At 35.5% G+C, this 27935-nt stretch overlaps 1 protein-coding gene across 2 annotated transcripts in view; it reads left to right on the top strand.

Moving 5' to 3' along the window:
* ACSL3 (acyl-CoA synthetase long chain family member 3) overlaps positions 1 to 27011 on the top strand; it is an 80168-nt gene extending 53157 nt beyond the window's left edge. The window contains exons 5-16 of one of the 2 annotated variants that reach the window (XM_017529158.2): positions 625 to 734; positions 1603 to 1741; positions 3808 to 3958; positions 5222 to 5345; positions 5591 to 5662; positions 7004 to 7143; positions 9238 to 9410; positions 11062 to 11136; positions 12845 to 13036; positions 14954 to 15068; positions 16265 to 16422; positions 23874 to 27011. In XM_017529158.2, coding sequence (XP_017384647.1) covers positions 625 to 734; positions 1603 to 1741; positions 3808 to 3958; positions 5222 to 5345; positions 5591 to 5662; positions 7004 to 7143; positions 9238 to 9410; positions 11062 to 11136; positions 12845 to 13036; positions 14954 to 15068; positions 16265 to 16422; positions 23874 to 24031 — 1607 coding nt within the window. In that variant the 3' untranslated portion in view covers positions 24032 to 27011. The remainder of the gene's footprint in view (positions 1 to 624; positions 735 to 1602; positions 1742 to 3807; positions 3959 to 5221; positions 5346 to 5590; positions 5663 to 7003; positions 7144 to 9237; positions 9411 to 11061; positions 11137 to 12844; positions 13037 to 14953; positions 15069 to 16264; positions 16423 to 23873) is intronic. The other variant, XM_017529160.2, reaches the window with a different exon arrangement.
* The last annotated feature ends 924 nt before the right edge of the window (positions 27012 to 27935 follow it).

Raw genomic sequence — 27935 nt, 5'->3', positions numbered from 1 at the left:
CATTTTTGTTTTCACAGGTTTAGATTTACATTGTTTGTTTTGAGGAGCTTTAAAAGAATTATTTTCAAAATCATTTTGTGTATCTTTTTTTAGTTAGGCAGAAAGAAAATAAAGATGTATATTATTCATGTTATATGGTTTCAGCATTTCTGAGAATGTTTGTCTTTAGATATTTTGCTTGAGAATAAGCGGTACTGCCACTTGTTTGTGCTCTTTTCTTGACGTACACCATAAATCTGACATTCAGTGTGTCACCTTGTTTGTATGTGTTCTTTTTCACATTATAGAACCGAGTGGTCAACAATTAAGATTTTGAAGTTTTAGAAGTCAGTTATAATTCCTTCACAATGTGGTAGTCCCAGAGTAACATCTATAAGTGAAACAAAATAAAAATTAAAATATCTCCATCTTTAAAAATTGGAAATCTTGGGGTATTTAGGGGAGGGTGAGTAGGTATAATGTTGATTAGTATAGTAAGATAGATAACTTTTAAAAACGTAACACTTACAGACTATGAGTTTAACAGGTCAGAGCTCTGAATGCTTTTATTCATCTCCACTTTCAGAGACTTTACATTTGTAATTAAATTTTGAATATTTGACTCCTTGCATCTTTTCCTTTTAGTTGTTACATTATATGCTACTCTAGGAGGTCCAGCCATTGTTCATGGATTAAATGAAACAGAGGTGACCAACATCATTACTAGTAAAGAACTCTTACAAACAAAGTTGAAGGTGAGGACTCTAGTTACTTTCTGTCTGATACTTTAGAATTTTCAGTGTCATGAGCCCTATTATTGATACTTATTTCTTTTATGACTTTTAAATCTTTCATCTTTGTGGACTTTTATGAATATCATACTTTATTTTTTCTTTAGAAAATAAAAAAGTAGATTTTGTATCTATTCATGTATAAGTATCCAGGTTTATAAATTGTTAATATGCCTATGTCTAAATTGAAGGAATTACGACTATTATTTCTTTTAATGTGTTTATCTGTTTTCTAGTCTACTTCTAATAAATTTGTAATTTTGAAGGGTTATATTTTAAACTGGTAATTTTTATTTTACCTCTGAAGCACTAAGTAATTAGAAGTTTTCAGAATTTTTTGAAAGTTAAAAAGGGAGACTTTTAATGAAATTACAGTAAAAAGAGGTTTCTTTGGTCTCTAGACAGCTCCCAGAAATATCTGGGATATTCTTTTCTTTTTGAACAAGTTTACATGTGAATGTTCTCCTCCTTCCCTCTCTATATTTTTATGTAGTCTCTTGGAAATAACGAGGGGCTTCTGGTTTCTCTACAGTTCAGGCAGCCTGTGTTTACATGCCTATTTTGTAAGGCAGTACCCTTCTTGATGAGGGTTTTGCCAAAGACCAGGGGTATACACAGTGAATCTAATGCTATAAAATAATAATTTAAATTCAGACCAATACTTACCCATCTGTAAAAAGTGATATTATGTCAGTGCACCCTTTCTTCTTACTTTTTTTGAGGTAAGAAAGTACTTAACAATTCACTGAATATGGTAAACTACTTATGTCCTGAATTATTCACTACATTGCTTGAAAAATAATGAACATGAAGAATGTTGGTGTATTTCTAGGACATAGTTTCTTTGGTCCCACGCCTGCGGCACATCATCACTGTTGATGGCAAGCCACCAACCTGGTCCGAGTTCCCCAAGGGCGTCATTGTGCATACTATGGCTGCAGTACAGGCCCTGGGAGCCAAGGCCAGCATGGGTATGTTCCACTTTTCTCATTCCTTACCTGTGCTTTCTGGCAGCCACATTCTCTAGAATTATGCCAGAGGTTTGCTCCTGAGGTTAGCTCAAATCACATATCAGTTTTCTGCTATCAGTTGGGAAAGCAGATCCCTCTAGGTATACTTTTATCTAGTCTTGAAAGAAAGTTTTAAGGAAAAATATAAACATTAATTATTAATGTTTTAAAAGTAGTAGTTTGAAATTTAAAATATTTTACATTATTCAATTTTTATTTCCTTTACATGATAGTTTTTGATGGGTTAAAGTTTATAAATAATGCCTTTAAGCTTATCCTATGTGAATTACCTGTGAGTGGTATTAACAGAGTGGCTAAATCTGGAGGCCTCCTTTTATTCCCTGCTCCAGCTCGTCCCTTTCCTGAGGCGACAGCCTTATCCTCCGACTGGCACACCTGGGCATGGTGACTCCAGAAGTTCCTACTCTGAAAATAGTGTCAGAAAATGTTAGCTAGTATACTAGTGTTTAGAGATACTGCCAAAGCTGCTGGGATGCTGGGACTGCATTTCCTCTGTAGTTGGAAACATAGTAATTCATTAGATAAAAGCATTCACTCAGCTCAAATTTTAGGCACCCTGAATTTTAGTGGTGGCACATTTAGATGCAGATATGTTGTGGACAGTGGTGTGTGCAAGTCTAGTACTCTAGTTATGACTTAGATTTGGAAGCTAGAAGCACTCCGGTTTTAATTATAGCTGTGGGAGTAGGGGGTGAGGTCACCCACAGGGAGTGGTGGCTTCAGAGGTTACCAAGGACTAGTGAGAGGGGAAAGAAGAACATACTAGTAGTGTGTGGTTCCTGGAAGCCAAGGGAAAGGAGATCTTGGTGAGTCGTGAGCAAGATCAGGGCTGCATGCAGAAGTCAGATGACACAGGATTGTCGCTTCCAAGGAGTGGAGGTGTGGGAGAAGGGTGCTAGGGTGCAGTGGGTTGAAGGAGTGAAGGGCTAATTTGGAAGTAAAGAACTTCCAGGCGTAAACATTATTTAAGAATTATATCTTGACTGACAGGAGAGGAAGTGTATTTTTTTGGGAATACGTTTAAATAATTTTTTCACACTCATTTAGAAGTCCACATGTAGAGTAGTTCTGGGAGTAGTTCAGACAGACCAGCGATGCCAACCATGACCTATTTTCCTTTGTTCTTCTGCTGTGCCACTTCTATAGCTTGTTGGCTGTTGTCCTTAGGCTTGGAGTCTTCTGATTTCAAATGGTTCACATTGTCTTTTAATGCAGGACTCTGAGTATAACCAGGTTAGTCACCACTGTGAAGGAGTGAATGGTTTTTAACAAACCCCTAGATACTGTAGACCAACCTACCCTTATTTCTTAGTTGAATTACTGGGATAATCTTGTCTCCCTGATTGCTTTTTCCTCTTTCTAAAGTTAGCCACACAGCAGCCAAAGTGATATAAGAACATGCTTCTGTTCAAAACAACATTGTTTTACATCCAGAACAAAGTCCAAAGTTCTTCCCATGGCCTTTGAAGTCCTATGTGTGGTCCCTGGTAGCCACTTTACCATCATTTCCTGCCACTCTTCCTCTTGCTCACTCTGTTCCAGCCACACTCCTTGCTGGTCTTTTTATGTACTGAGCCCATTCCCACCTTTGGATCTTTGCATTTCCTTCTAATTAGAACACTCCTCTCCCAGTTCCAGGGTTTTCATGGCTCCCTTCCTTACTTTATTCAGGCCTTTGCTAAAATAACAAGTCTACAGAGATGTTTTCCCAGACTTTTCCATCAAAATAGCATCTCTTGTCGTCCTTCTCACCTTGTCTTGCTTCAGTTTTCTCCATAGGTTAATCTGTTTGTATATCCCAATAGAATAGATCTTCCTACGTTCAATGTCCCTGACATTCAGGGACTTGATCTATTTTGTTGATCTCAGTGTAATTAATGTTTGTTGAATTGAGTTAAATTAATTTGATAGGGCTGTTTATTTGATTGAATTGATTATGGAAAGAAATTGCTGAAACAGCTGAATCTCATAAAAGTATATGTGCCTGTGTTTTGTTTTCATTGCAGAAAACCAACCTCATAGCAAACCGTTGCCTTCAGATATCGCAGTAATCATGTACACAAGTGGATCCACAGGACTTCCAAAGGGAGTCATGATCTCGCATAGTAACATCATTGCTGGTATAACTGGGATGGCAGAAAGGATTCCAGAACTGGGGTATGTCATTGTAGAGTAACATCGAGTAGTTAAGTATTTAGGACTGTTATAATGTTAGCATTTGTGTCATTTTATTAATATATCATTAAATTAGTCCTTCAGAGTCTGTTTATAGTAGGCATTTCTGCAAAAAATAAAAAAGGGCATTAAAATGATTGGCAAAATAGTTATAGTGAGGTTTAAAATATATAGATATTTATGTTTTAAAAAGTACAGAAGTTTTTATAGTTGTGAATCTTTTAAATTATGTTAATCAGCCTGTATTATTGCCTCTGTAGTTGTTTTTATATCTAAATACAGTTCAGGTGAACAGGTAATCTGCCCAGTAAGTATTTGTTGAGCTTCAGTATTCAGCCTCTGATTTTTCTTATTAATACAGATTCCAGTGGTAGCAACGAAAGTTAGAGTAGAGCAGGAAAGAGACTGATGGAGAAAACCAGATGGAAGTTTGAGGGACTGTCAAGCAAACATTGCCAGAGATGCAGTCAGTATTCTCATGCCCAATAGGGTACAGTGATTGGATATTTTTAATGGTTTTAGGCACAGAAATTACAAGCATACATGCACACACATGCAATTGCTATGGGATTGAACTTGGGGATAGAGGAATTTCTCTTACGTATGCATACATTTTTGAAAAAATTAAATGCAACAATTTTCTTACAGGTTTGCCTCAGTTGCCTTCTACATTTTGGGTGTGGAGGCAGCTCTCGAAGCATATACACGTATATACACACACATTTTCTATATATTACTATCTAATTTATTATATAATCCAATTCCCAGAACAAGCATCTCATCTGTAAAATTTCTGGCTGACAGTTGTGGGTTCTCCTCTTCTGGTTGGCAGCCCATTAGATGTAAAGACCATTTCCTCCTTGGATGATTTTTTTCTGTTCTTCAGAAGAACCCTATGTTGTTATTTGTTTAAGCCGCTGTGTCTTCTGTCTCAGTACTTTGCTTCAGCAGTGCTTATAATTCCTGAGTGCTTTTAAGTAGGACTGGAAACAGCACTCCTTCCTTCCACCTCCTCACTTTTACATTGAGCTGTAATTCTTTTTCCCTAACATCCACAGCGTCTGTCTGTCTCTGTCTCTCTGTCTCTCTCTCTCTTACAAACACACACACACTTGACCAGTAAATGAATGCCCCAGGGCCCTTCCATGTGCCTTCAAGCTTGCTCCCATTGCTCCCTTCAAGCCTGCTCCCTTTTGGCAGAGACAGAACCTGACCTTTGTTTCTGCTGTCTCCCTTTTCTTTTAGAGAGGAAGATGTCTACATTGGATATTTGCCTCTGGCCCATGTTCTAGAATTAAGTGCTGAGCTCGTCTGTCTTTCTCATGGATGCCGCATTGGCTACTCTTCACCACAGACTCTAGCAGATCAGGTCAGTTAAATGTCTGCAACTTGAAATACTAAAAAATTATAATTAATTTTAATACTTGTTTTTAGTCAGTATGACACTATAAGAATGATGGTCCATTTTAAAAATGAGCTTTAGCCTCTTAAGTGCTTCTTAGACTATAAGTACAGTAAAATAACTTCTAATATGCTTTTTGATCTAAGAATACCATTGAATTTTAAAAATAAGGATCACTTTATATGGATCACTTTTTCCTCTCTCTTTTATAGTCTTCAAAAATTAAAAAAGGAAGCAAAGGGGATACATCCATGTTGAAACCAACACTGATGGCAGCAGTTCCGGTAAGAAGTGACTCTTATTTAATATTTTGTATTAAAGAAGTATCACCCACCACAAAGCATTAGTGCTAGTGAAAATATGTTGTTGACAAGGTAGTTTATGTAGGATTTATTCCTTATTGATTATGGGTATTGCCTTAGGCACTACAGGATTTCTTCAGTCTTGCTTTAGCTTTTTTTCTTATTTACTAAGCACTAAATTTCAGCTTCTATATGAAATTATCAGCTCCTTTCCCTAAATACCTTCTTGTTAAAATAAAAATTATTTTCATGATACCTGTTTGTGAATTCATTGATACTTGAAGTGTCTTGGGAGATAGGAGGGAAAGTGTGAGATTACCTCCTTCTGAGCAAGTTGTATAGTTATCTCCTGAGTCCTCAGGGAAGTCTGGCCTAAACACCAAACAAAGTGACAGAGAAGCCAGTGCAACTTTGAATGACTCAAGAGGGGCTGACATAATACAGAGGCCTGGGAATAAGCCAAGGGAAATGGGACAGCAGTGGTTTTCTGACTCTTCATTACATAGGCTGAGTTTGTTTGGAAATGATGGAATTATTGTCGGATACCTAAATTAGGCTTACGTCAAGAATAATTACATAGCTATTTCAAAGTGCAATATAAATAATCAGTAGTTTTGTTGTTTCTATAATTATAGTTTCTTAACTAGTATCCTACTTAGTTCACTTAAAAATGACATAATTTAAAATTATGGAGGAAACATTATATTAAGTCATTAAAGTATACTTCACATTAATGGACCTAGCAAACAAAATGCAGTGCAGACAAAGAAAACTTCCTGGTGCAATATTGAGACAAATAGCCAAACAAAAACCCCAAAACATCCTGTGGTCCTTTTGAGCGCAAAGAATGTGGTACTGTATGTTTTTATAAGATAAAGTTAGGAAATTTTTAAAATCATTTCAGTTGGTTCATTTATTTCATGAGTACGTTTTGGTTCAGAATCAGTAAGATAAGCAAAGAAATATAAAGAATTATTAATAGTTAATAATAAATAATAATTAATAAAAGCCCTAAGGCTTTTCTTTTTTCTTACAATTTATATGAGTATCTCAGTATATTTCTGCATTTAGAAATTATTTTTGTAGAAACTTTATTTTTAAACTAATTGTGGTTCTGTTTCAAAATTTGATCTTGATAGGATACATCTTTTTGAAAAATTCAAAAAAATTTTTTTCTTCTTGCTGAAGCACATCCACAGTTGAAGAATACATCTTTTAAAATTCCTTAATATTACTAGAAATATTAACCTGATGCTAAGATTTGAATATGTAAGGCAGCTGTTACCATCATTAACTATGTTAAACTCATTTTTATACATTTAGGAAATCATGGATCGGATCTACAAAAATGTCATGAATAAAGTGAATGAAATGAGTAGTTTTCAACGCAATCTATTTATTCTGGCCTATAATTACAAAATGGAACAGATTTCAAAAGGACGTAGTACTCCACTGTGCAATAGGTAAGTAAAGACTCTCTATCTCCCTCTTTCTTTCCTTGATAATTTAATCATTTAGTTCACATTAATAGCCCAATTAATTGAGATAGTTATAAGAAATACATTTAGTTCATAGAGTCAAGGGAACTCTTTTAAAAAATTCCATCTTGGCTGGGCACAGTGACTCACGCCTGTAATCCCAGCATTTGGGAGGCCGAGGCAGGAGATCACCTGAGGCCAGGAATTAGAGACCAGCCTGGCCAACATGGCAAAACCCCATCTCTACTAAAAATACAAAATGTAGCCGGGCTTGGTGGCATGCACCTGTAGTCTCAGCTGTTAAGGATGCTGATGCAGGAGAGTCACTTGAACCCAGGAGGCAGAAGTTGCAGTGAGACGAGATCACGCCACTGCACTCCAGCCTGGGCGACAGAGCGAGACTGTTGTCTCAAAAAATAAAAAATCCATCCTGACATGGGAGGATTGCTTGAGGCCAGGAGTTCAAGACCAGCCTGGGTAACATAGCAAGACTCCCACTCTGCTTAGTTGGGCATAGTGTCACATACCTGTAATCCCAGCTACTTCAGGACTGAAGTGGGAGGATCGTTTGGGCCTGCGAACGATAACCACTCCACCCTGAGTGAGAGTGAGACTCTGTCTCTTTAAAAAAAAACCAGCCTGTATAACAATATGGACAGTTTTACAAAACCTTTAGTGTCATTAAAAGCTTGTTTTCATTTAAGATTTTGCTATTCGTGTGTTTATATTTTCTGTGAACACTTAGGTAGTTTTAATTATTTTGAGAAGTCACTTCTTTTTTGCTTTTATATTTATTTCAGTATGAATATAATTAAATGCTTGTGTTTAAAGCTTTAAATGATCAGTTTTATTCCAACTTGTATTTTTATAGTATTAATAGAGTACATAGATTTATGAGTTTATCATAAAATAGTTTAGAAGTTAGAAAATGGAAATATATGACAGTCAAAGTATTTTTATGGGAATATTAAGATGTAGTTTTCAGGTGCTTCACATAATTTAGAGCTTTGTAAGTTGGATAACTGATGTAATCCTGCCTTACGTTAGTTATTTCTTTAGTGAGTTATAAAGTTGGCCCTCTGTTTCCACAGGTTCCACATCTTTAGATTCAACCAACCATGAATCAAAAATATTCTGGGGAAAAAAACAATAAAATATGACACTGTTATAAAGTATAACAACAATGAAAAAGACAATACAGTATAACAACTATTTACATAGAATTTATATTGTATTAGATATTATAATTAATCTAGAGATTTAAAATATTTTGAAGGCTGTGTGTAAGCTTCATGCAAATACTATGCCATACTATCCAATTTTATATAAGGGACTTATGCATCTGAGGATTTTGGTATCCAGAGGACTGGATGCCAAGGGGTAACTGTAAAAGCCGATTTGAAAAATCTGTTAATACCATTTTTTAAAAAATGGGTTGCCATGTAGTATTTACCTTTTTAAAAGGTTGTTTGTTTTGTTTTTTTAAGTACTACCTCTCCTTTTTGATCAAAGCAATCTTTTCATTAGTGTATTTTCAGAAACATCAATTAGATGTTTAACTTTGTTTCTTTTTTTTAATACCTCACAGATAATTTAATAGATTATTTTTAACAATAAACATTTAAAAGCTTGAATTAGTGAAACTTTGAAAACATTGTCGTGTGCAAATAATACACATTTCTAATAAAGCAAATTAAAGCAAAAATTATTTTGATTTTAATATATTTTATAAAGATGATAGGATTGTTCAGTATTAATATAGTATATAATGATACGTATGTAAATAATCAATAAAACTGGCCATAAGCAAAGGTTTTCCTGTCACTATACAAAACTAAACCTGACAATTCAAATTCAAATATTACTTGAAAAGCTCTTAAGAGGAAATTATAAATTTTTTCCTTGTTGAACTTCAAAAAATTATTTGGGGCTCAAGAGAATCTCCAAATTGGCTGTGTGACTTTGGATAAGTAACTTAATCTCAAAATCTCTCATATGAAAACTGGGGAATTAGCTTAAGTGATTTGGAAAATCCCATTCAGTTTTAAAATCCTGTGGTTCTCTAATTTTTTTCTTTAGCTTTGTTTTCCAGAAAGTTCGAAGCTTGCTAGGGGGAAATATTCGTCTCCTGTTGTGTGGTGGCGCTCCACTTTCTGCAGCCACACAGCGATTCATGAACATCTGTTTCTGCTGTCCTGTTGGTCAGGGATATGGACTCACTGAATCTGCTGGGGCCGGAACAATTACAGAAGGTAGTATTCTCCATGGTCAGAGACTGGGGTGTGATGCCAGGCAGCTTTTGGAGGTAGTATTGGGATGTTTTCTGCAAATATATAGGAGAAGAGTAGAAAGGTGTTTGTTAGGCAGAATAATGGTAATTTCCAAGTACTATAATACTGATACCAATTTTTAGAATGCATTAGTTGCATCTAGACTCAATAATTCATCTAGAGAAGTTTTTATATTAAATTATGATATGTAATATTAAAAACCACTTAGCATTCTGGAAAGAAACTTTAGTAACAAACATACTGTTTTGTGTACATTTATTTTCTCTCATCAGTTATTTCTTTTTATGTAGAAAAAATAAGATGTTTTTGTTTAGTTGTGTAGGTAAGTATATTAAGGCTCAGGTTCAGAAATGCTTATGAGAATTTCTGGGAGTGTTAGAGAGGAATTAGGTTCAGGTCTGGGGAATACTATTACCAGAGTTTATCACAGGGATGTGGTTGAGAAGGGAATCTACCACCTAATTAGCAGTTCTGAGATGAATTATGTAGGACCTCACGTGTCCCATTTATGGGAGAAAGTTATTTTGCTTTCCAGTACAAGATAAATTTATGCTTCTACTTTGTATTTGCTATATACTGATAGATATGAAACCTCATAACCGATTTTTCCTTATTTATTTTGACTGCCTCTGTGTAGCATTTTCATGCATTACTTCATTTTTCAGTTTTTCAATGTTCTTTGTGTTTTATATATTTTTGGAAGCTACTTCTAAGTCAGTCATGTTAGAAATAAACAATCTTAAATACATGCATGCAGGGTTTCTTTCTTCTGAGGATACTTAATTTCAAATGGAATCATTAATCAGTAATAGTTTATGTTGTAAATAAAAGCCTTTAAAGTGTTAAATATCAGCCTTTCATTTCTGATCTTTGATCTTCGAAGAGGAAACATAATGCAATAGTAATTCATAATAGTGGAGGGTTCTTTCCTCACATCCTTGAAAGCTACCAGTTTTATTCTTCAGCCTGGCCCTTGAGCTATTACTGTATTAATTTTAAATAGGGTGTGATAGCATAAACTGATGGAAGCCTGCAGAGATCTCATTCTGAAATGGTGATAATTACATGGGAAAAGATTAGAGAAGTGTTTTGTACTGCACGTCTATGAGTCCTAATAAAAAAGTAGAATAGATGTAAACCATTATGTTCATCATCCTTTAAGACAGGGACTACAAACTCATGAACCAGGCAGCTACCTATTTAAATGAGTCAAGTGGGCCCTGATGTAAGACAATGTAATGGGTAAGGATTGATTCTGGGGCAACAGGAGCAGGCATGCGCTGTCTAACAGAGTCCGTCAGTCCTTGCTGTACCTGAAATGTGGGCCCATTGTTGTTGGCGATTCTATACTTACATGTATTTTCTGATTTTTAAGAATGGCAATAACTGTTTGTTTAAAAACAAACAAACAAAAAAAACCCTTGTAGGCCAAAAAATATGACTATGCAGGCCTCACAGCCTGTGGTTCACCAATATGTGATTTCTGCTTTTAAGGATTCTCTGGGAATATCTCAGCTTTGGGATAAATCATCATTTTTGGTAATTTAGAAAAATGAAGCAATTTATTAACTACTGTTCTCAAATACTTTTTTTTTTTCCATTTAATTTCTAGTGTGGGACTATAATACTGGCAGAGTGGGAGCACCATTAGTTTGCTGTGAAATCAAATTAAAAAACTGGGAGGAAGGTAATAAACTATTTTAACCACGGAGTATTAGTTTTTAAAGTATTAAACTTTAAAATTAGAATCACTTTAAAATTAGTGCTTCACTTTCTTCCTTTAGAATGTAAACACCCATAAATGCTCAAACACCCATAAATGCTCATTGTTATCCTTTGTAATAGATGTATTTTATCTTGAACTATATGAATGCGTTTATTTTGTTTTGTCAAAGATGTTTCTGAAGAACTATAATTGTTTTTATTTTACTTATTATATAGATGCAAATAGAATTGTGGCAAAAGCTTGAGAAATGTACTAGTAAGTGAATAATAAATTAGGAGTGATCCTAACTTTATCTTGCAGAAGTAAAATTATAAAATGTATTTTATGAAATTGTGGGGATTTTACATGATTTTTTTCCTTTCTTTTTTTCTGAGGGGTTCAACCTGGCATTATCAGAAGGAAATTTTCACTGTAATTCCATAAAAGTCTGTAGCTAATGCCATTTAAAATAATGGTCATTTAAAAATTTTATTTGATCCTGTTAAAATATACAAATTATCTGTGTTTTATTGGGATGCACCTTTCCTCTACACCAAGTAAAGATAAAGATTCTGGCCAGGCGTGGTGGCTCACACCTGTAATCCTAGCACTTTGGGAGGCCACGGCGGGCAGATCACCAGGTCAGGAGTTCGAGACCAGCCTGGCCAACATGGTGAAACTCCATCTCTACTAAAAATACAAAAATTAGCTGGGCGTGGTGGCACTTGCCAATAATCGCAGCTACTCTGAAGGCTGAGGCAGGAGAATCACTGGAACCTGGGATGGAGGTTGCAGTGAGCCAAGATCACACCATTGCACTCCAGCTTGGGTGACAGAGTGAGACTATAAATAAATAAATAAATAATCTAAGGCTTGGATGTCATTTTTTAAGCTATCTTTAGCAAAATTAGTGAAAATATTTAACAGATTTAAGATTAGAATCATTTTGAAATTATCTGTAAGAATAAAATCTTAATATGTAGTAACTCAATCTTTTTCTTTTCTTTTTTTTGAGAGGGAGTTTCACTCTTGTTGTCCAGGCTGGAGTGGAATGTCATGGTGTCAGCTCGATGCAGCCTCTCCCTCCCAGGTTCAAGCGATTATCCTGTCTTAGCCTCTTGAGTAGCTGGGATTACAGGCACCTGCCACCACATCCAGCTAATTTTTTATTTTTGGTAAAGACTAGGTTTCACCATACTGGCCAGGCTGGTCTCGAACTCCTGACCTTAGGTGATCCACACTCCTCAGCCTCCCAAAGTGCTGAGATTACAGATGTGAGCCACCGCGCCCGGCAGTAACTCAGTCTTATATAGGGATTTATTCTATTAGGGTTGCATGACTTAATATTTCTATCAGTTTATCAGTATGATATTTAAGACCTTGCAGAATCTTTCAGATAGTTTATCTCTGTTGTATGTATAATTTTATACAACAAATGGAAGATGTTGGATTTTAGAGTGTAATTTTTTTCTTGGAATAGAAGTTTGAAAACATATATGCTTATGGTTTAGCAACTGAGATTTGTGCCTTGTGTTAAACTGATAAACTTTGTTTATTCATAGTGTCTGCCTTTTTTCCTTTGGGAGATTCTAATTGGATTAAAATAAAATGTCCCTATTTAGGAACTAATCATTTCAAGTTTTCATGTGTTGTGTTTAACTCAAAATAAACTCAATTGTTATTTAATTAGGTGGATACTTTAATACTGATAAGCCACACCCCAGGGGTGAAATTCTTATTGGGGGCCAAAATGTGACAATGGGATACTACAAAAATGAAGCAAAAACAAAAGCTGATTTCTTTGAAGATGAAAATGGACAGAGGTGGCTCTGTACTGGGGATATTGGAGAGTTTGATCCTGATGGATGCTTAAAAATTATTGGTAAGTCATTTAGTATTTTTTTGAAAATGCATGTTTCTGAAATGGTTTCATACAAGAAGTACAATATATTCAGAGAAGGTGTTTAATAATGTAAATGTTTATGTAATGTTAGTTTGGGCTATTGCATCATTCCTGGAATATAGAATATTATGGACTGTGGAATTTATGAGGCCTGACATGTTATGAGTTCCCGAAGATGGTTCAGTAGCAGTGGTATTTTTAATTACTATTAGGCAACCCTTAGTCATTCTTTCCTTCCTGTGTAGGGAATACTAATTTCTGTGAATTCTTTGACATTTAGAGCTGTCACAGTCTGAACTGCACCCTTGCCTTAACCAGGAGAACAAAAGAAAACCAGGCAACTTAAGTACTATGACCCATATGGGGTGAAAAATACTTCTTCTGCTTCTCTTTTTAGGTTTTTTTTTTTTTTTTTTTTTAAGTCAATAGCATTTCTATACCTGTCATGCTAACTAGAAACCTGGGAGGAGATTCAAGACTGTTCTCTTCAGTCAGCTTCTCATACCTATTTTATATCCCACTCGTTTATTTTATGAGCTATGCCCCAGAATCATACTCTTCCCTTTTTGTCTCTTGCTTGATCCTTGGTCAGGCCTGCACCTTCTGCCATCCTCTCCCAAGAACTTCTTCTGTGTTGCCGTGCTTACCCCCTAAAACACACCCTCTCACTATCACCATGTAATCGCCAAACAAGGATCTTACCGGCCACACCATTTAATGTTTCCTGGAAGCTCAGTTGAGGGCTCCTCTGTTAACATTGTTCAGTTCTTCACCTTCATCGTTAGTTGTTTCCCTCCTCCTCCTTGATGCCGCTGAAATTAGAGCTGATGTTTTTCTGGCTTTTGCCAGTACTGTTCCCTGACTACCTCTCACTCTTCCCTTAGGACTCAGCTCAAGCAGCTGAGCATAGTGACTCACACCAGTAATTCCAGGTACTTGGGAGGCTGAGGTAGGAGCATCACAGAAGCCCAGGAGGCCGTGATTGTGCCACAGCACTCCAGTATGGGCAACAGAGTGAGACCTTGTCTCAAAACCAACCAACCAATCAACCAACTGACCAACCCACCCTCAGCTCAGGCCTCACTTGCAAGAATTTTTTCCAATCCCCAGGTTGGAGAACCTTCACTTAGCACTACTGTTACAGTACCAGTGTACTGAAGTAATATATTTTCACATTATGCTTGTCTCCAGTTAGGTTGTGAGCTTGCAGTTGGCATCGAATATCTTCTTCACTTACCTGGTACTAATGGATACCAGGAATAAACCTGTTCAGAAGAACATACTTGAAGCCCTGCTAATGGGGTTCATAAAGTAGAACCCCTCTTAATTGTCCCTCCCCCTCCCCTGCCCTCCCCTCCCCTCTCCTCCCCTCCCCTCATCTCGTCTCTCTTCTCCGTTTTCTTTTCTTTTGATGTAGTCTTATTCAGGCTGGTGTGCAGTGGCATGATCTCAGCTTACTGCAGCCTCCGCCTCCCGGTTTCAAGCAATTCTTCTGCCTCAGCCTCCTGAGTAGCTGGGATTACAGGCGTGCACCACCATGCCCAGCAAATTTTGTATTTTTAGTAGAGATGGGCTTTCACCATGTTGGCCAGGCTGGTCTTGAATTCCCAACCTCATTGGCTGCCCTCCTCAGCCTCCCAAAGTGCTAGGATTACAAGTGTGAGCCACCAAACCCAGCCTGTTTTTCTTTTAAAAGCATGTATTTAACAGTATAAAAATTAGGGCTTAATTTTAATATGTGCTTTTAATTTCAGCATACCCATTATTGCTTAATTTTGCAAAGTTTTAAATAATTGGATAGCAAATTACTTAAGAGAATAGCCAGTATTTATATATGTATTAAATGTTAATATTATTCAGTGTTTTCTCCTCTCTACCTTTCTTTGTTTTGCACAGACCGTAAAAAGGACCTTGTAAAACTACAGGCAGGAGAATATGTTTCCCTTGGGAAAGTAGAGGCAGCTTTGAAGAATCTTCCACTAGTAGATAACATTTGTGCATATGCAAACAGGTAAGAAAGTGGAATTCACACTACTTTTGCTTAAAACATTTAGTGTCTATAGACATTTTCTACCTGTATGGACCTTCTTTGTAAAATTGTTCCAAGAGCTCTTCTTATCTATTACCTGTGGGAATGGCCTCTTTCTCATTACAGCCATTAGCTGACTCTTTCCTTGCAAGACTTCCCCTGATCTCTCTCTCTCTCTCTCTCCCTGTTTTCTGCTTTACATCTCACTGCAGTGTCCCATGTAGGGAAGTGAAGAAAATAAAGCCTTCCTTCATGCTGCCTTGGTACACCTAACTACCTGTCCCTCAGCATGGGAAGCTTCACAGAACTACTTCAAAGAGATGGGGAGTAAAGAAGTGGCAGTGAGCAGTGTGCTGCTTAGTACTTACTCCCTGCCCTACACTGAGCTGCTCAGCACTCCAGACAGGTCTCGGGGTCACTCATGATGATGAAGAGGCAGCTGGGAACCTGTCTACCACAGTTGCATAATTATTATGGGAAAATAAAATCTGTTACCAGAAAAACTAATTTAGAAACAGATGTTGGGGGTACAAGTCAAGTTAGAAATGAATCACATTTATTTATAAATGATTCTGATCTTTAGTATTTTCTTTAGTGGTGTTACAGTTCTGGATTTATTTATGTGATAGTAACCAGAAGTATCCCCTTCCTGATGTTACTGTTTTGTGGTCTTCAAAAAAGTATCTGCCTTCATTGGGCGTAGTCAGAGTTCCTCTGTCAATACAGATTCTCATGATAACAAAAGAAGAAAATGAATATATTCACATCATTTTGATTCATTGCCGAATTTTTTAGTTTTTATGTTAGATTTAGTTTTTTAAAACCTGTGCCATGAAATACTGATAGTCAGTGTTTAAAGATGAATTTTCTAATATTTGTGATTTTCTTTTAAAATGTGTACATGGCACTATTCATAAACAGTTTTTCATAGTTGAAATTTATCATGAAATGTCAGATTGAGGTTTATTTAGCAATGAACTCTGCCAAAGCATTGGAACATATTATGAATCAAACAGTAAAACTTGGCAGTTGCGTGAGATGGGTATGCCAGTGCCAAGTATGGCACATGCATTTTAAAAAATAGTGAGATTATTTACTAGCTGTCACTGTAATAATAACTGCAGTTAACACACTATACCATTTGGTTCCTTATCTAAGTTGTCCTTTCTGTATTTTAGTTATCATTCTTATGTCATTGGATTCGTTGTGCCAAATCAAAAGGAACTAACTGAACTAGCTCGAAAGAAAGGACTTAAAGGGACTTGGGAAGAGCTGTGTAACAGTTGTGAAATGGAAAATGAGGTACTTAAAGTGCTTTCCGAAGCTGCTATTTCAGGTGAGTATTCTGTGATACTAAGAACTAAGATGGGAAGAGAGTACCTATATGCATTCAACCTGTTATAAGGTTTAGAGTTCATCACTTCCTGCTTAGAAACCATTTCTGCCATTAGTATATGGAAGAGTAAACTTACTAGTTCCCCATTCAAGCCCTGCTTCACAAATTATCCACTCCCAGCAAACTGATTTACATGTATCTTGAATGTTCTTGTCTCTGCAACCTTTGTTTTCTGGGTTGATCCTTTCTCTTATCTCAGCTATTGCTCTTCAAAGCCTTGCTCAGTTTTCTGGCCGCACTAGCCCATAGTGATCAGAACTTCTTTTGAAACTTTATACAGTGTTAGAGTACTGGTAATTGGTTGTACTAATAGTCCCATCACCATTTTTGGTGGGGCAAGGGTTGCCCAAGACTAGTTTAATATTGTTGGTTTAATAAAAACATCTGTGTCTTTTGAGGTGTTGTGTCAAGCACAAAATAAGCATTAATTTTATTTTTATTTTATTATTATTATTTTTAAGCAACAGGGTCCTCTCTTCTGTTGCCCAGAATGGAATGCAGTGGTACCATCATAGCTTACTGCAGCCTTGAACTCCCAGGCTGAAGCAATTCTTCTTCCTCAGCCCCCCAAATAACTGGGACTACCAGTGTATATCACTGCGCCTAGCTGATTTTAAAAAAGAAGTTGTTGGTGTTGTTTTGTTGTTGAGATGCAGTCTCACTATGTTGGCCAAGCTGGTCTTGAACTCCTGGGCTCCAGCAAGCCTCCCAGCTTAGCCTCCTGAGTACCTGGGTGGGACAACAGGCATGTGTCACCATTCCAGGCGCCACCATTTACTGTTTAGTCTCTTCACATTTCAATAATGTCAGATTCTTTAAAGTCACCCCTGTGGTACATTGCTTAGTGATTTTGCTCATAGTGTATATTCCTTTGGAAACCACTCCTGAAATTCGTTTAATCTTTGAAGACTCAAACCTTGTGTATTATTTCTGTGTTTACTTTTACAAGTTAGAGTTAATACATCTTTTTTTACTCCCAAGGCACTTTGTCTTTAGTTTTGCATATTTCTTCTTTTATTGTAGTAAAAATCTTATTTAATTTACTATCTTAACATTTTATATATACAATTCAGTAGCGTTAATTATATTTACATTATTGTGCAACTGATCTTTAGAACTTTTTCATGTTGCAAAACTAAAACTCTATACCCATTACACTAATTCCCCTTCTTCCTCTCCCCCTTCCTGCCACCTTTTTACTTTCTGTTTCTAAAATTTTGACTACTTGAGGTACTTCATACATGTGGAATCATACAGTATTGTTTTGTGACTGGCTTATTTAGCACAGCATATCTTCAAGGTTTATTCATATTGTACCGTGTGATAGGATTTTTCTTTTTTAGGGTACATAATATTCCATTGTATGAATATTGCACATTTTCTTCATTCATCTATCTTTGGACATGTGGGTTGCTTCTGCCTCTTGGGTACTGTGAATAATGCTATGATGAACATAGATATGGCTGTGAGATTCTGCTTTGAATTATTTTGTATGTATACCCAGAAATGAGATTTTTAAGATCCTATGGTAATTATTACTACTATATTTAATTTTCTGAGGAAACTCCATACTGTGTTCCATAATGACTGTTGATTTATATTCCCACAAACAGTGTACAAGGGTTTCCATTTCTCCACATCCTCACCAACATTTGTTATACTTTTTTTCCCCTAATATCCATTCTGACAGATGTGAAGTGATATCTCATTGTGGTTTTGATTTGCATTTCTCTTTTTATTAATTATGTTGGGCATCTTACATATACTTGTTGGCCATTTATATACCTTCTTCAGAAAATTGTCTATCCAAGTCATTTGCCCATTTTAAAATCAGGATTCCCCCTACCCCACTCCCATAGTTAAGTTTTACAAGTTTCTTATAAATTCTGAACATGTATTAGTCTGTTCCCACACTGCTATAAAGACATACCTGAGACTGAGTAATTTATAAAGGAAAGAGGTTTAATTGACACGGTTCTGCATGGGTCAGGGAGGTCTCAGAAAACTTACAATTCTGGCAGAACGGGAGAGAGAGAAGCAAAGACACGTCTTATGTGGCAGCAAGAGAGCAAAGAAGCGAAGGGGGAAGAGCCCCTTATAAAACCATCAGATATTGCGAGATCCCACTTACCATCACGAGAACAATGTGGGGAAACCACACCCATGATCCAGTCACTCCCATCAAGTCCTGCCCTTGACATGTGGGGATTATAATTTGAGATGAGATGTGGGTGGGGACCCAGAGCCAAACCATGTCAGCACATTAACTCCTTATGAAATACATGATTTGAAAGTATTTTCTTCCATTCTGTAGGTTGTCTCTTCATTCTTGTTTCCTCTGTTGCACAGAAATTTTTAAGTTTTGTGTAGTCACACTTGGATATTCTGCTTTTGTTGTCTGTGCTTTTAGTGTCATATCTAAAATGTTATGTTGTGAGTTTTTCTGTGTGTTTCCTTGTAGTCATTTATAGTTTTAGGTCTTTAATCCATTTTGAGTTAATTTTTGTATATGACATAAGGGTCCAGTTTCATTCTTTTGCATGCAGGTATCCAGTTTTCCCAACACCATTGGTTGAAGAGGCTGTCTTTTCTCCATTATGTAGTCTTGACACCCTTGTCAAAAATTATTTGGTCATCTATATATGCAAGGATTTGTTTCTGAGCTCTCTGTTCTGTTCCGTTTGTCTGTCTGTCTTTATGGCAGTGCCACACTGTCTTGATCACTATTATTTAGTGTAGTATGTTTTGAAATCAGAAAGATGAGGCCTCCTACTTTGTTTTACTTTTTAAATATTTTTTTGACTATTTGGGGTCCCTTGAGGTTCTATGTGAATTTTAGGATATTTTTTTTTCTTTCTGCAAAAATGCCATTGGAATTTTGATAAGGATTTTATTGAATCTGTGTATTGCTTTGGAGTGTATGGATATTTTAATGATATTGAGTCTCCCAGTCCACTAATACAGGATATGTTTATGTTTATTTGTGTCTTTTAAAATTTCTTCTAGCAACATTTTGTAGTTTGTAGTGTACAAGCCTTTCACCTCCTTGGTTAGTTTATTCCTAAGTATTTGATCCTTTTTTGATGCTACATTAAGTGATATTGTTTTCTTAATTTCTTTTTCAGAACAGTCATTGTTAGTGTATAGATAAGCAGTTGATTTTTCATGTTGATTTTTTTATCCTGCAACTTTGCTGGAATCTTTGTTAGTTATAAGGTGTATGTCTTTAGCGTTTTCTACATATAGTCTATTTTCTTACTGATCTTCTGATCTACTCATAAATGAAAGTTGGGTATTGAAGTCTCCTACTGTTATTGTATTGTTTTCTATTTCTCCCCCTAGTTATGTCAGTGTTTGCTTCATGTATTTAGAAACTCTCAAGTTAGGTGTATATTTATAATTGTTATATCATCCTGGAGAATTGACTCTTATTGTGATAATTGATGTCCTTCTTTGTCTTTTGTCTTAAAGACAATTTTTGTCTTAAAGTCTATTTTATTTAAGTATGGCCATCCCTTTAGGTTCTTATGTGCATGGAATATCCATTTCTATCCTTCACTTCAGGCTATTCATGTCCTTAGATCTAAAATATGTTTCTTGTGGACAGCATATACTTGGGTCTTGTTTTATATTCAATTGGTCACTGTTATCTTTTAATTGGACATTTAATCAGCATTTACATTTCAGGTAATTACTGATGTGAAAGACTTTTCATATCTATTTCCATTTTGTGAACTATTTTCTGTATATCTTATAGCTTTTCCTCTCTTGCTACCTTCTTTTGTTTTGTTGATTTTTTTGTTTTTTGTAATTACATTCTTTGATTCCCTTGTCTATTATCTATGTGTATGTTCTATAGATATTTTCTTTGTGGTTGTCAATGCAGTTACATAAAACATTTCAAAGTGACAACTATTTTAGTCTGATAACTTAATCTTCCATCTCATCTAAAAACTTGACTCCTTTATATCTTCGCTCCTCCCTCAAAAAATACCTCTTCCTTATTGTGTAGTCATTGATATAGATTCATAATTACTTTTTGTCTTTGTTTGATAAATTCTATACCAGATTTAAATGTGACTTATGTACCTATATCAAATTACTTTAGAATTCTGTATTTGTCTGTGTATTTACCTTTACCAAGGAGCCTTGTAGTTTCTCATGGTTTTGTGTTAACCATTACTATTTGTTTTCCTTTTCCTTTAACTTGAAGGACTCTTTTCATTATTTTTTGTAGGGCAGGTCTAGTGGTGATAAACTCCCTCTACTTTTGTTTATCAAGGAGTCTTAATTTTTCCTTTATTTTTGAAGGACAGGTTTAGGTTACAGTATTCTCGATTGACAATTTTTTTTTTCCTTTCAGTATTTTGAATAGTGCTTCTTTCTAACCTGCTGGCTTTCTGCTGATAAATGATAGTTAAATGAGAGGTTCCTTGTATGTGATGAGTCATTTTTTTCTTGCTGCTTTCAAGAATTTTTGTGACTTTTGACAGCTTGATGGCAAGTTTGTTTTGGTGTAGTTCTCTTCCTAGTGGAGCGTTTTGAGCTTCTTGAATTTGTACTCCCATTTCTCTTCTCAGGTATAGGAAGGTTTTGGCCGTGATTTCTTCAAATAAGCTTTCTGCTCCATTCTCTCTTTTCCTTCTGAACTCCTATAATGAACATTTTTCCACTTGATGGTGTCCCATTTGTTCCTTAGGTTCTCTTCATTTTTCTTCATTTTTACATTTTTGCTCCTCTGTCTTAGTAATTTCAGAAGTCCTGTCTTTGAGTTCATAGATTCTTTTTTCTACCTGGTCAAGTCGCTGTTGATTCTCTAGTGAATTTTTCAATTTATTTATGTATTCAGTTCCTGAATTTCTATTTGGTTCTTCATTAAAAAATTTTTTTATTTCACTTATATTTTCGTTTTGTTCATGCATTGCTTTCTTGGTTTTGTTCAGGTGTCTATCTGTACTCTCTTGTAATTCATTGAGCATCCTTATGATAGTTATTTTGAATTCTTTGGTAGTTCATATATTTCCATGTCTGTCAGGGCTTTATTTCTGGAGATTTAATTTGATGTTTTGGTAGTCTGTGTTTTTCTGTTTCTTTGTATATTTTTATTTTTGTTGGGTTATCAGCATTTGAAATATCAGCTACCTTTCTCTGTCTTGCAGTCTGCTTTTGTATTGAGAAGACTTTGTCCAGTCAGGCGTGCTAAAGATTCTAGAACCAGCCATCTTAAGCCTTTTCTGAGGCTATGTCCTCTCTGGGTTTGTGGGGTACAATCTAATTGAAGAGGTTTGCTGGTTTCTACTCAGGAGGTCCCTATGGTGTCTATGATATTGTGGCTTCACTGGTGCTGTAGTGAGCCGTGGTACTGGAGCTCTCCCTAGTGTCCGTCTGTGATACTGCAGCCTCTGGTGCAAGTTAATCTTTGTTTTTGACAGCTCTCGACCTGGTTCCCTCTTCCTGTTAATTGGATTCAGGAAAGACAGAAGCCAGTTCCTTGTACCCCAGAAGTCAAAATATTGGATATATGTACTGCTGCTTGACTTTGCTAGGGAGAAGTCAGAAGTTGGGGTTTCTTCCCTGTTACTTTCTACTCTGCTGAGGGGAGGGTCTCTGGCAAGCAAATGCCTTGCATTTTTCTACCAGCCTTTGATGCGATTGGTTTCTTGCTGTCCCAGAGGGCAGGAACCTCTTTATTGCTTTCTGAGTTTTTTACACAGGCAATAGGTAGGCCCATAAATTATTGTTAAATCCATGTTTGTATAGGGGAAGGAGAGACTGTGTTTTCCTATTTTGTCATCTTGCTGACATCATTCCTTAACACATTTCTTTTGTGTATCATATGACTAGCTGTTTACCCATTTCCCTTTGTTAGATTGTATGCCACTTGAGAAACTCCTTGTTTTTTGTATTTTTAAAAGAATGTTTAGTAAAGCACTTTATACATAGTAATGGTTTTTAAAAAATACTTATTGAATAAATGCTTAGAAAATTAAAATTTAGTCCTACTGACGACATGGTTTTTCAAAACTACATCTGCCAGTTAATCTCCTTTAAATGCTTTCCTTTCTTTCCTTCCTCACTCCCTCCATTTGCTACTATCATGAATCTCCTGAATGTCAGGCAGTATGTTGGGACACGGTAGTGAGCAAACATTTCTGTCTCCACACAGCTTGTAGGGAGTATCCTGGTTTAGTGACATAATTGTCTTAAACTTTATTATTTTTTAATTTCTGAAGTAAATGTGCTCTGTATAATAAATTCAAGGAAAACAAATAGTTATAAAAGAAATGGTGAATCTCCCTGCTTCCTTTCTCCTGGATACCAGGCTCTAGATGTGTGCAGTTTATAGCTTGGTATGTATCCTTCTACACGTCTAGCTGCATATAAGTTTATACATCCTGTGCTGCAACTTGTCTTTTTTTTTTTTTTTAACCCAACAGTTTGCATTTATGCAGCACATAATGGAGTTTCAGTCAGTGAAGGACTGCATCTATGACAGTAGTCACATAAGATTACTATCATATTTTTACTCCCTTTTCTGTGTTTAGATATGCTTAAATACACACTTACCACTGTGTTACAATTACCTACGGTATTCAGTACAGTAACATACTGTGCAGGTTTGTAGCCTAGGAGCAATAGGCTATATAATGCAGCCTAGATGTATAGTAGGCTATATCTACATTTGTGTAAGATACACTATGATGCTCCCATCATGGCAAAACTGCCACGTGATGCATTTCTCAGAACTTATCCCTGTCATTAAGAGATGCATGACTATATTGGATACCCTATTAGATACCCGCATAAATCGAATTTTTTTTTTATGAGATGGGGTCTCGCTCTATTGCCCAGGATGGAGTGCATAGCACAATTATAGCTTACTGCATCTTCAGAACTCCTGGGCTCAAGTGATCCTCCCACCTCAGCCTCCTGAGTAAGTGGTGCTACAAGCTTATGCCACTATACTCAGCTCATATTTTTTATTCCTATTAAAAATTTTTTTTTAAGTTATTTATTTTCAAGACAAGTTCTCACTATGTTGCCCAGTCTGGCCTCGAACTCCTGACCTCAAGCCATCCTCCTGCCTGAGCCTTCAGAATTACTGGAATTACAGGTATGAGCCACCATGCCTGGCTCTAACTTGTTTCAGTAACAGAGTTATATTCTATTTTGTTCCTATATCATATTTTATTTAACTCATTCTCCTATTGATGGGTACTTGTTAAATAGTTTATTGTTTTACTTATGTTAGTATTTTGAGGAATAGATTCTTAAGTGACATTCATGAGCCACTTGGTTGTGCATTTTGATGGGTACTCAAAAAGTAAGGAAGTTAACACTGTTTGCTAAGAACCTAAATACCTTTCTTTCTTTTTTGAAAATCATCTTAGCAAGTCTGGAAAAGTTTGAAATTCCAGTAAAAATTCGTTTGAGTCCTGAACCATGGACCCCTGAAACTGGTCTGGTGACAGATGCCTTCAAGCTGAAACGCAAAGAGCTTAAAACACATTACCAGGCAGACATCGAGCGAATGTATGGAAGAAAATAATTATTCTCTTCTGGCATCAGTTTGCTACAGTGAGCTCAGATCAAATAGGAAAATACTTGAAATGCATGTCTCAAGCTGCGAGGCAAACTCCATTCTTCATATTCAACCTAAACTGTTACTTCTCATGACGTCACCAGTTTTAACTGACAGGATTAGTAAAACATTAAGACAGCAAACTTGTGTCTGTCTCTTCTTTCATTTTCCCCGCCACCAACTTACTTTACCAACTACGACTGTACTTGTCAGTATCAGAATTTTTCTGAATCATATTGGGGAAGCAGTGATTTTAAAACCTCAAGTTTTTAAACATGATTTATATGTTCTGTATAATGTTCAGTTTGTAACTTTTTAAAGTTTGGATGTATAGAGGGATAAACAGGAAATATAAGAATTGGTTATTTGGGGGACTTTTTTACTCTATTTAAAAAGACAAGGGTATTGATAAGAAATTATGTAAATTTCAAATGCTTGTGAATCAAATCATTGTTGAACAAAAGATTTGTTGCTGTGTAATTATTGTCTTGTATGCATCTGAGAGAAATAAATATACCTGTACTTATGTTTTAAGAAATTGAGATCTTGTGAATATATGCCTGTCAGTGTCTTCTTTATATATTTATTTTTTATTAGAAAAAATGAAGTTTGGTTGGTGATGCATGAAACAAAATAGCAAGAGAGGGTTATGGTTTAATAGTAAGTGAGATAACACAGCACGTGTAGCACCAGTTGATAATTAGTCTTTAGTAGCTTACTATCAAAATGTTGTGTCTTCTATTTAGCTGTTGAAACTAGGAACATATCCAAACTTAAATGGAAGCAATTCTGAAAGAGAGGATAGAATTTAAAAAACAAAGAGTATATAAAGTTATTCTTTGAATATTTCATTGACTATATGTACATTGAGTTGTCTATATTTATAAACCCATTCATGGAAAATTATCTCAAACGCTCCTACTTTTAGTCTAGATATTTCATAATATATCTAATTTTAAAATTAGTATATTTTCACGGTTTGCACTGATGCGTGTGTATATGTGTGTGAGAGAGTCAGTGGTAGCTTATTCAAAAATTAAAAAGCGTCTTATACTTTCTACTATAATCTTTCTACACTAGAAAATGAAATAATTTAGAATGCATTTGAACATAGCATTCTCACTAAGATACATGAGAATTTAATTAACTTTATAACCACCTGAGTTAAAATTAATTTATAGGTTTTGATGTCAGTGTTGGAGTTATTTGTGATTCAGAAACATTGCTTGTGTGCTACATAGTAAGTCTTTTCATATATACTGCTTGTCTATTGCTATTTCTGGATTATCAAGAGTAATAGTGCACCAACTAGGATGTGCTCAAATCAGGACTTAAATCACAGGCACCACATTTGTTATGTCAGACTAGTTATTTTCTTGATTTTCAGTTACTGTAGGCAACAAAAGGCAAAAAGAAAAGAACAAAGGTCTGTGTAAAATAAGGGGTCTTAAGAGCAGACAGGACAGTGTGTGTGTTCAGTCACATCACAAAAATCATATGTGGAGACATTGCAATACAGTGTTTGTTTTGTTTTCAGCTTTTCTTGTATATTTGTATTATGTTTTGAATCCTTTTTTCATAGTTAAATATTAATAATGTTTGGGATAACTGCCAAGAAGAAGTAAAAATATTAAAGTAAATGGAACTTTTATATGAGGATGCTGTGATTTAAAAATTAAATCTGGGTGGGTGGAGAGAATTTGTTTCTGATGCCTTGTCTTTAGAATGATTGTTTTCAGATGATTTAAAAAAAAAAAAGATTGTATTTAGGAAAAAAGTGTTAATGCTTCAAAGAAGAGATACTGATTGTGACTTGAAATAATGTCAGATGAATATGTAGCTGATCACTAATGGAACCGTCTAATGAGGCAGGCTTAAACTCTATCTAGTTTCTTTTGTTTTCTCATATGAAGTTTATAATTCCTTTCAGTCCTAACATGTCAGATGCCAGGTGTCTAATGCCACAGTAGAACATGAAATTAAATAGAGTCCCCTTTGAAACAGATTTCTCTGTAAACAAAACCATCTTTAGTGACTTAAAAAATAATATTGTCTAAAATTACCCTCTCAAGAAAAAAAAAAACTGTTGAATGAAGAAACCACCCAATAATTATGACTCATATAAGAAACGCTGGTTTAACCAGGAGATCTTTGGGAACGAAATAAGGAATTTCAAATTGCTAAATCTAATACAAATATCTGACAATAGGATATGGATCTAAAAGAATGGTTCTCAAGAACTTTTGTTTACTGGGAATAAACTGAGCTGTATGAAGAATTCGTAAACATTTCATGTTCCGGTGAGTTTAGCAGCTTACAGCACAGACTGGGGGTCACCTCCATTTTTCTTCCACCCCTCCTCCACTGACATGCTTCTTAGCAGAAACTTCATTAAAAAGTTTTTGCTGGCAAAGAACAAACCTGAAAGTAAGTAGTATCTACTTTCTAAATACTACTCTGCTTTTCAGTAGTGGAATTGATTAGATATTTATAATGTTCTCTAAAGCTTGTAAGTTTTTCAGCAACGTTTAAAAATAGATTAACCTGGAATAACTTTTCTGTTTGCTGCTAAAATACTCATGATGTTACCGTTTTTAAACAACTAGTCCCTGTGATACAACTTTAAAAAATTAGAAAATTAAAAAAAATCCGACGTGTGAGCTCCTTTTTTCCCCTAAGAATTATGTACATCTGTGGTGTTTTACAGGGGGATCTACTTTTAAACAGTGTACATATCGGACCACACTGAAATGTGATATATCTTTTCTCTACTTAAAATTGGTTATTTACTGTGAGTTCATTTCCGATGTATTCTTGGTTGTCGCTGTTTTCTGCCTGAAGACATGTATATCACAAAGAGAGCTACATGGTATGGACTATTTATTTGTAATTTGACATGAAGTTTGAAGAATAAAGATATATAAAAATTAAAGTTTCTGATATTAAAGTTCTTAATATATTGGGTTTTTTTCTTTTGGTTTTGTTTTTAAATAAAAGCTCTTTCCATAACAGTGAAACTTTGATATTACTGAAATACTTGTTGAAGAAGGAGTTTGGGGAATTTTCCATCCTGGCCCACTAACCTAACCAAGGGGAAATTTTTTTATTCTAGAAATTCTGTATTAATCTACTTTATTTCCTAGCTTTTTTATATTTTAACTTTTCCCTAACCCTTCTTGAATTCCTTCTTTCCATTCTTCCCTTTTTGGTTTTGACTGCCCAGAAGCTATGCTGTTAGCATTTTAAATTCTAAAATAGTCATATAGCATCAAATCTTGAATAGAGATGGTAAATTAAAATTTGGCATCAACATTAATGGGGTAAAATCTATAATGTGAAAGAAATATTTAAGTTTTGTGCCAACATTTAATCCAGTGATTGTGGGAGGAAAAGTTGTATCATGCCGTATTTCAGAAACTCACCTCTCCCACCCACCTCCTCTTTGACTGCCAGTCAATATTTGTTTCTGGATACATGTAACTTTATCATAACATACTTTTGTCTCTGTGTGTAATCCTGTAACAAAACCAGTTTAAGGTATTTTTACATAAACATTTGGCATCTTCTCTCTATGTGTGTTTTGCATTAACTTACACAGCTTTGCCTCATTTCTCTTCATTAACTTTGCTCTGGTTATTCTTTTAAACTGGTAACTTAACATTTCTACCACATCAAATATGCAATTGATTTTAGGATGAGGCTGGTCTGTATTGTCCTGGAATGGTTTTTATGGCATAATGTAAAACAGGTTATATATAGTCGATCTGTAGCCTGATTTAGGTAATAACATCTGCAATCTTATAAAATTCTGCCTCTGATTTTCTCCTGATTAATAGGTCCACATGCAAGCATATAGGCTGCAAGGGCCTGT

The sequence above is a fragment of the Cebus imitator genome, unplaced genomic scaffold (genome assembly GCF_001604975.1).
Source record: "Cebus imitator isolate Cc_AM_T3 unplaced genomic scaffold, Cebus_imitator-1.0 Scaffold57, whole genome shotgun sequence".
NCBI classification, from domain to species: Eukaryota; Metazoa; Chordata; class Mammalia; order Primates; family Cebidae; genus Cebus; species Cebus imitator.
The sequence above is the reverse complement of the archived record's forward strand: the minus strand, read 5'-3'. Positions and strand labels throughout refer to the sequence as shown.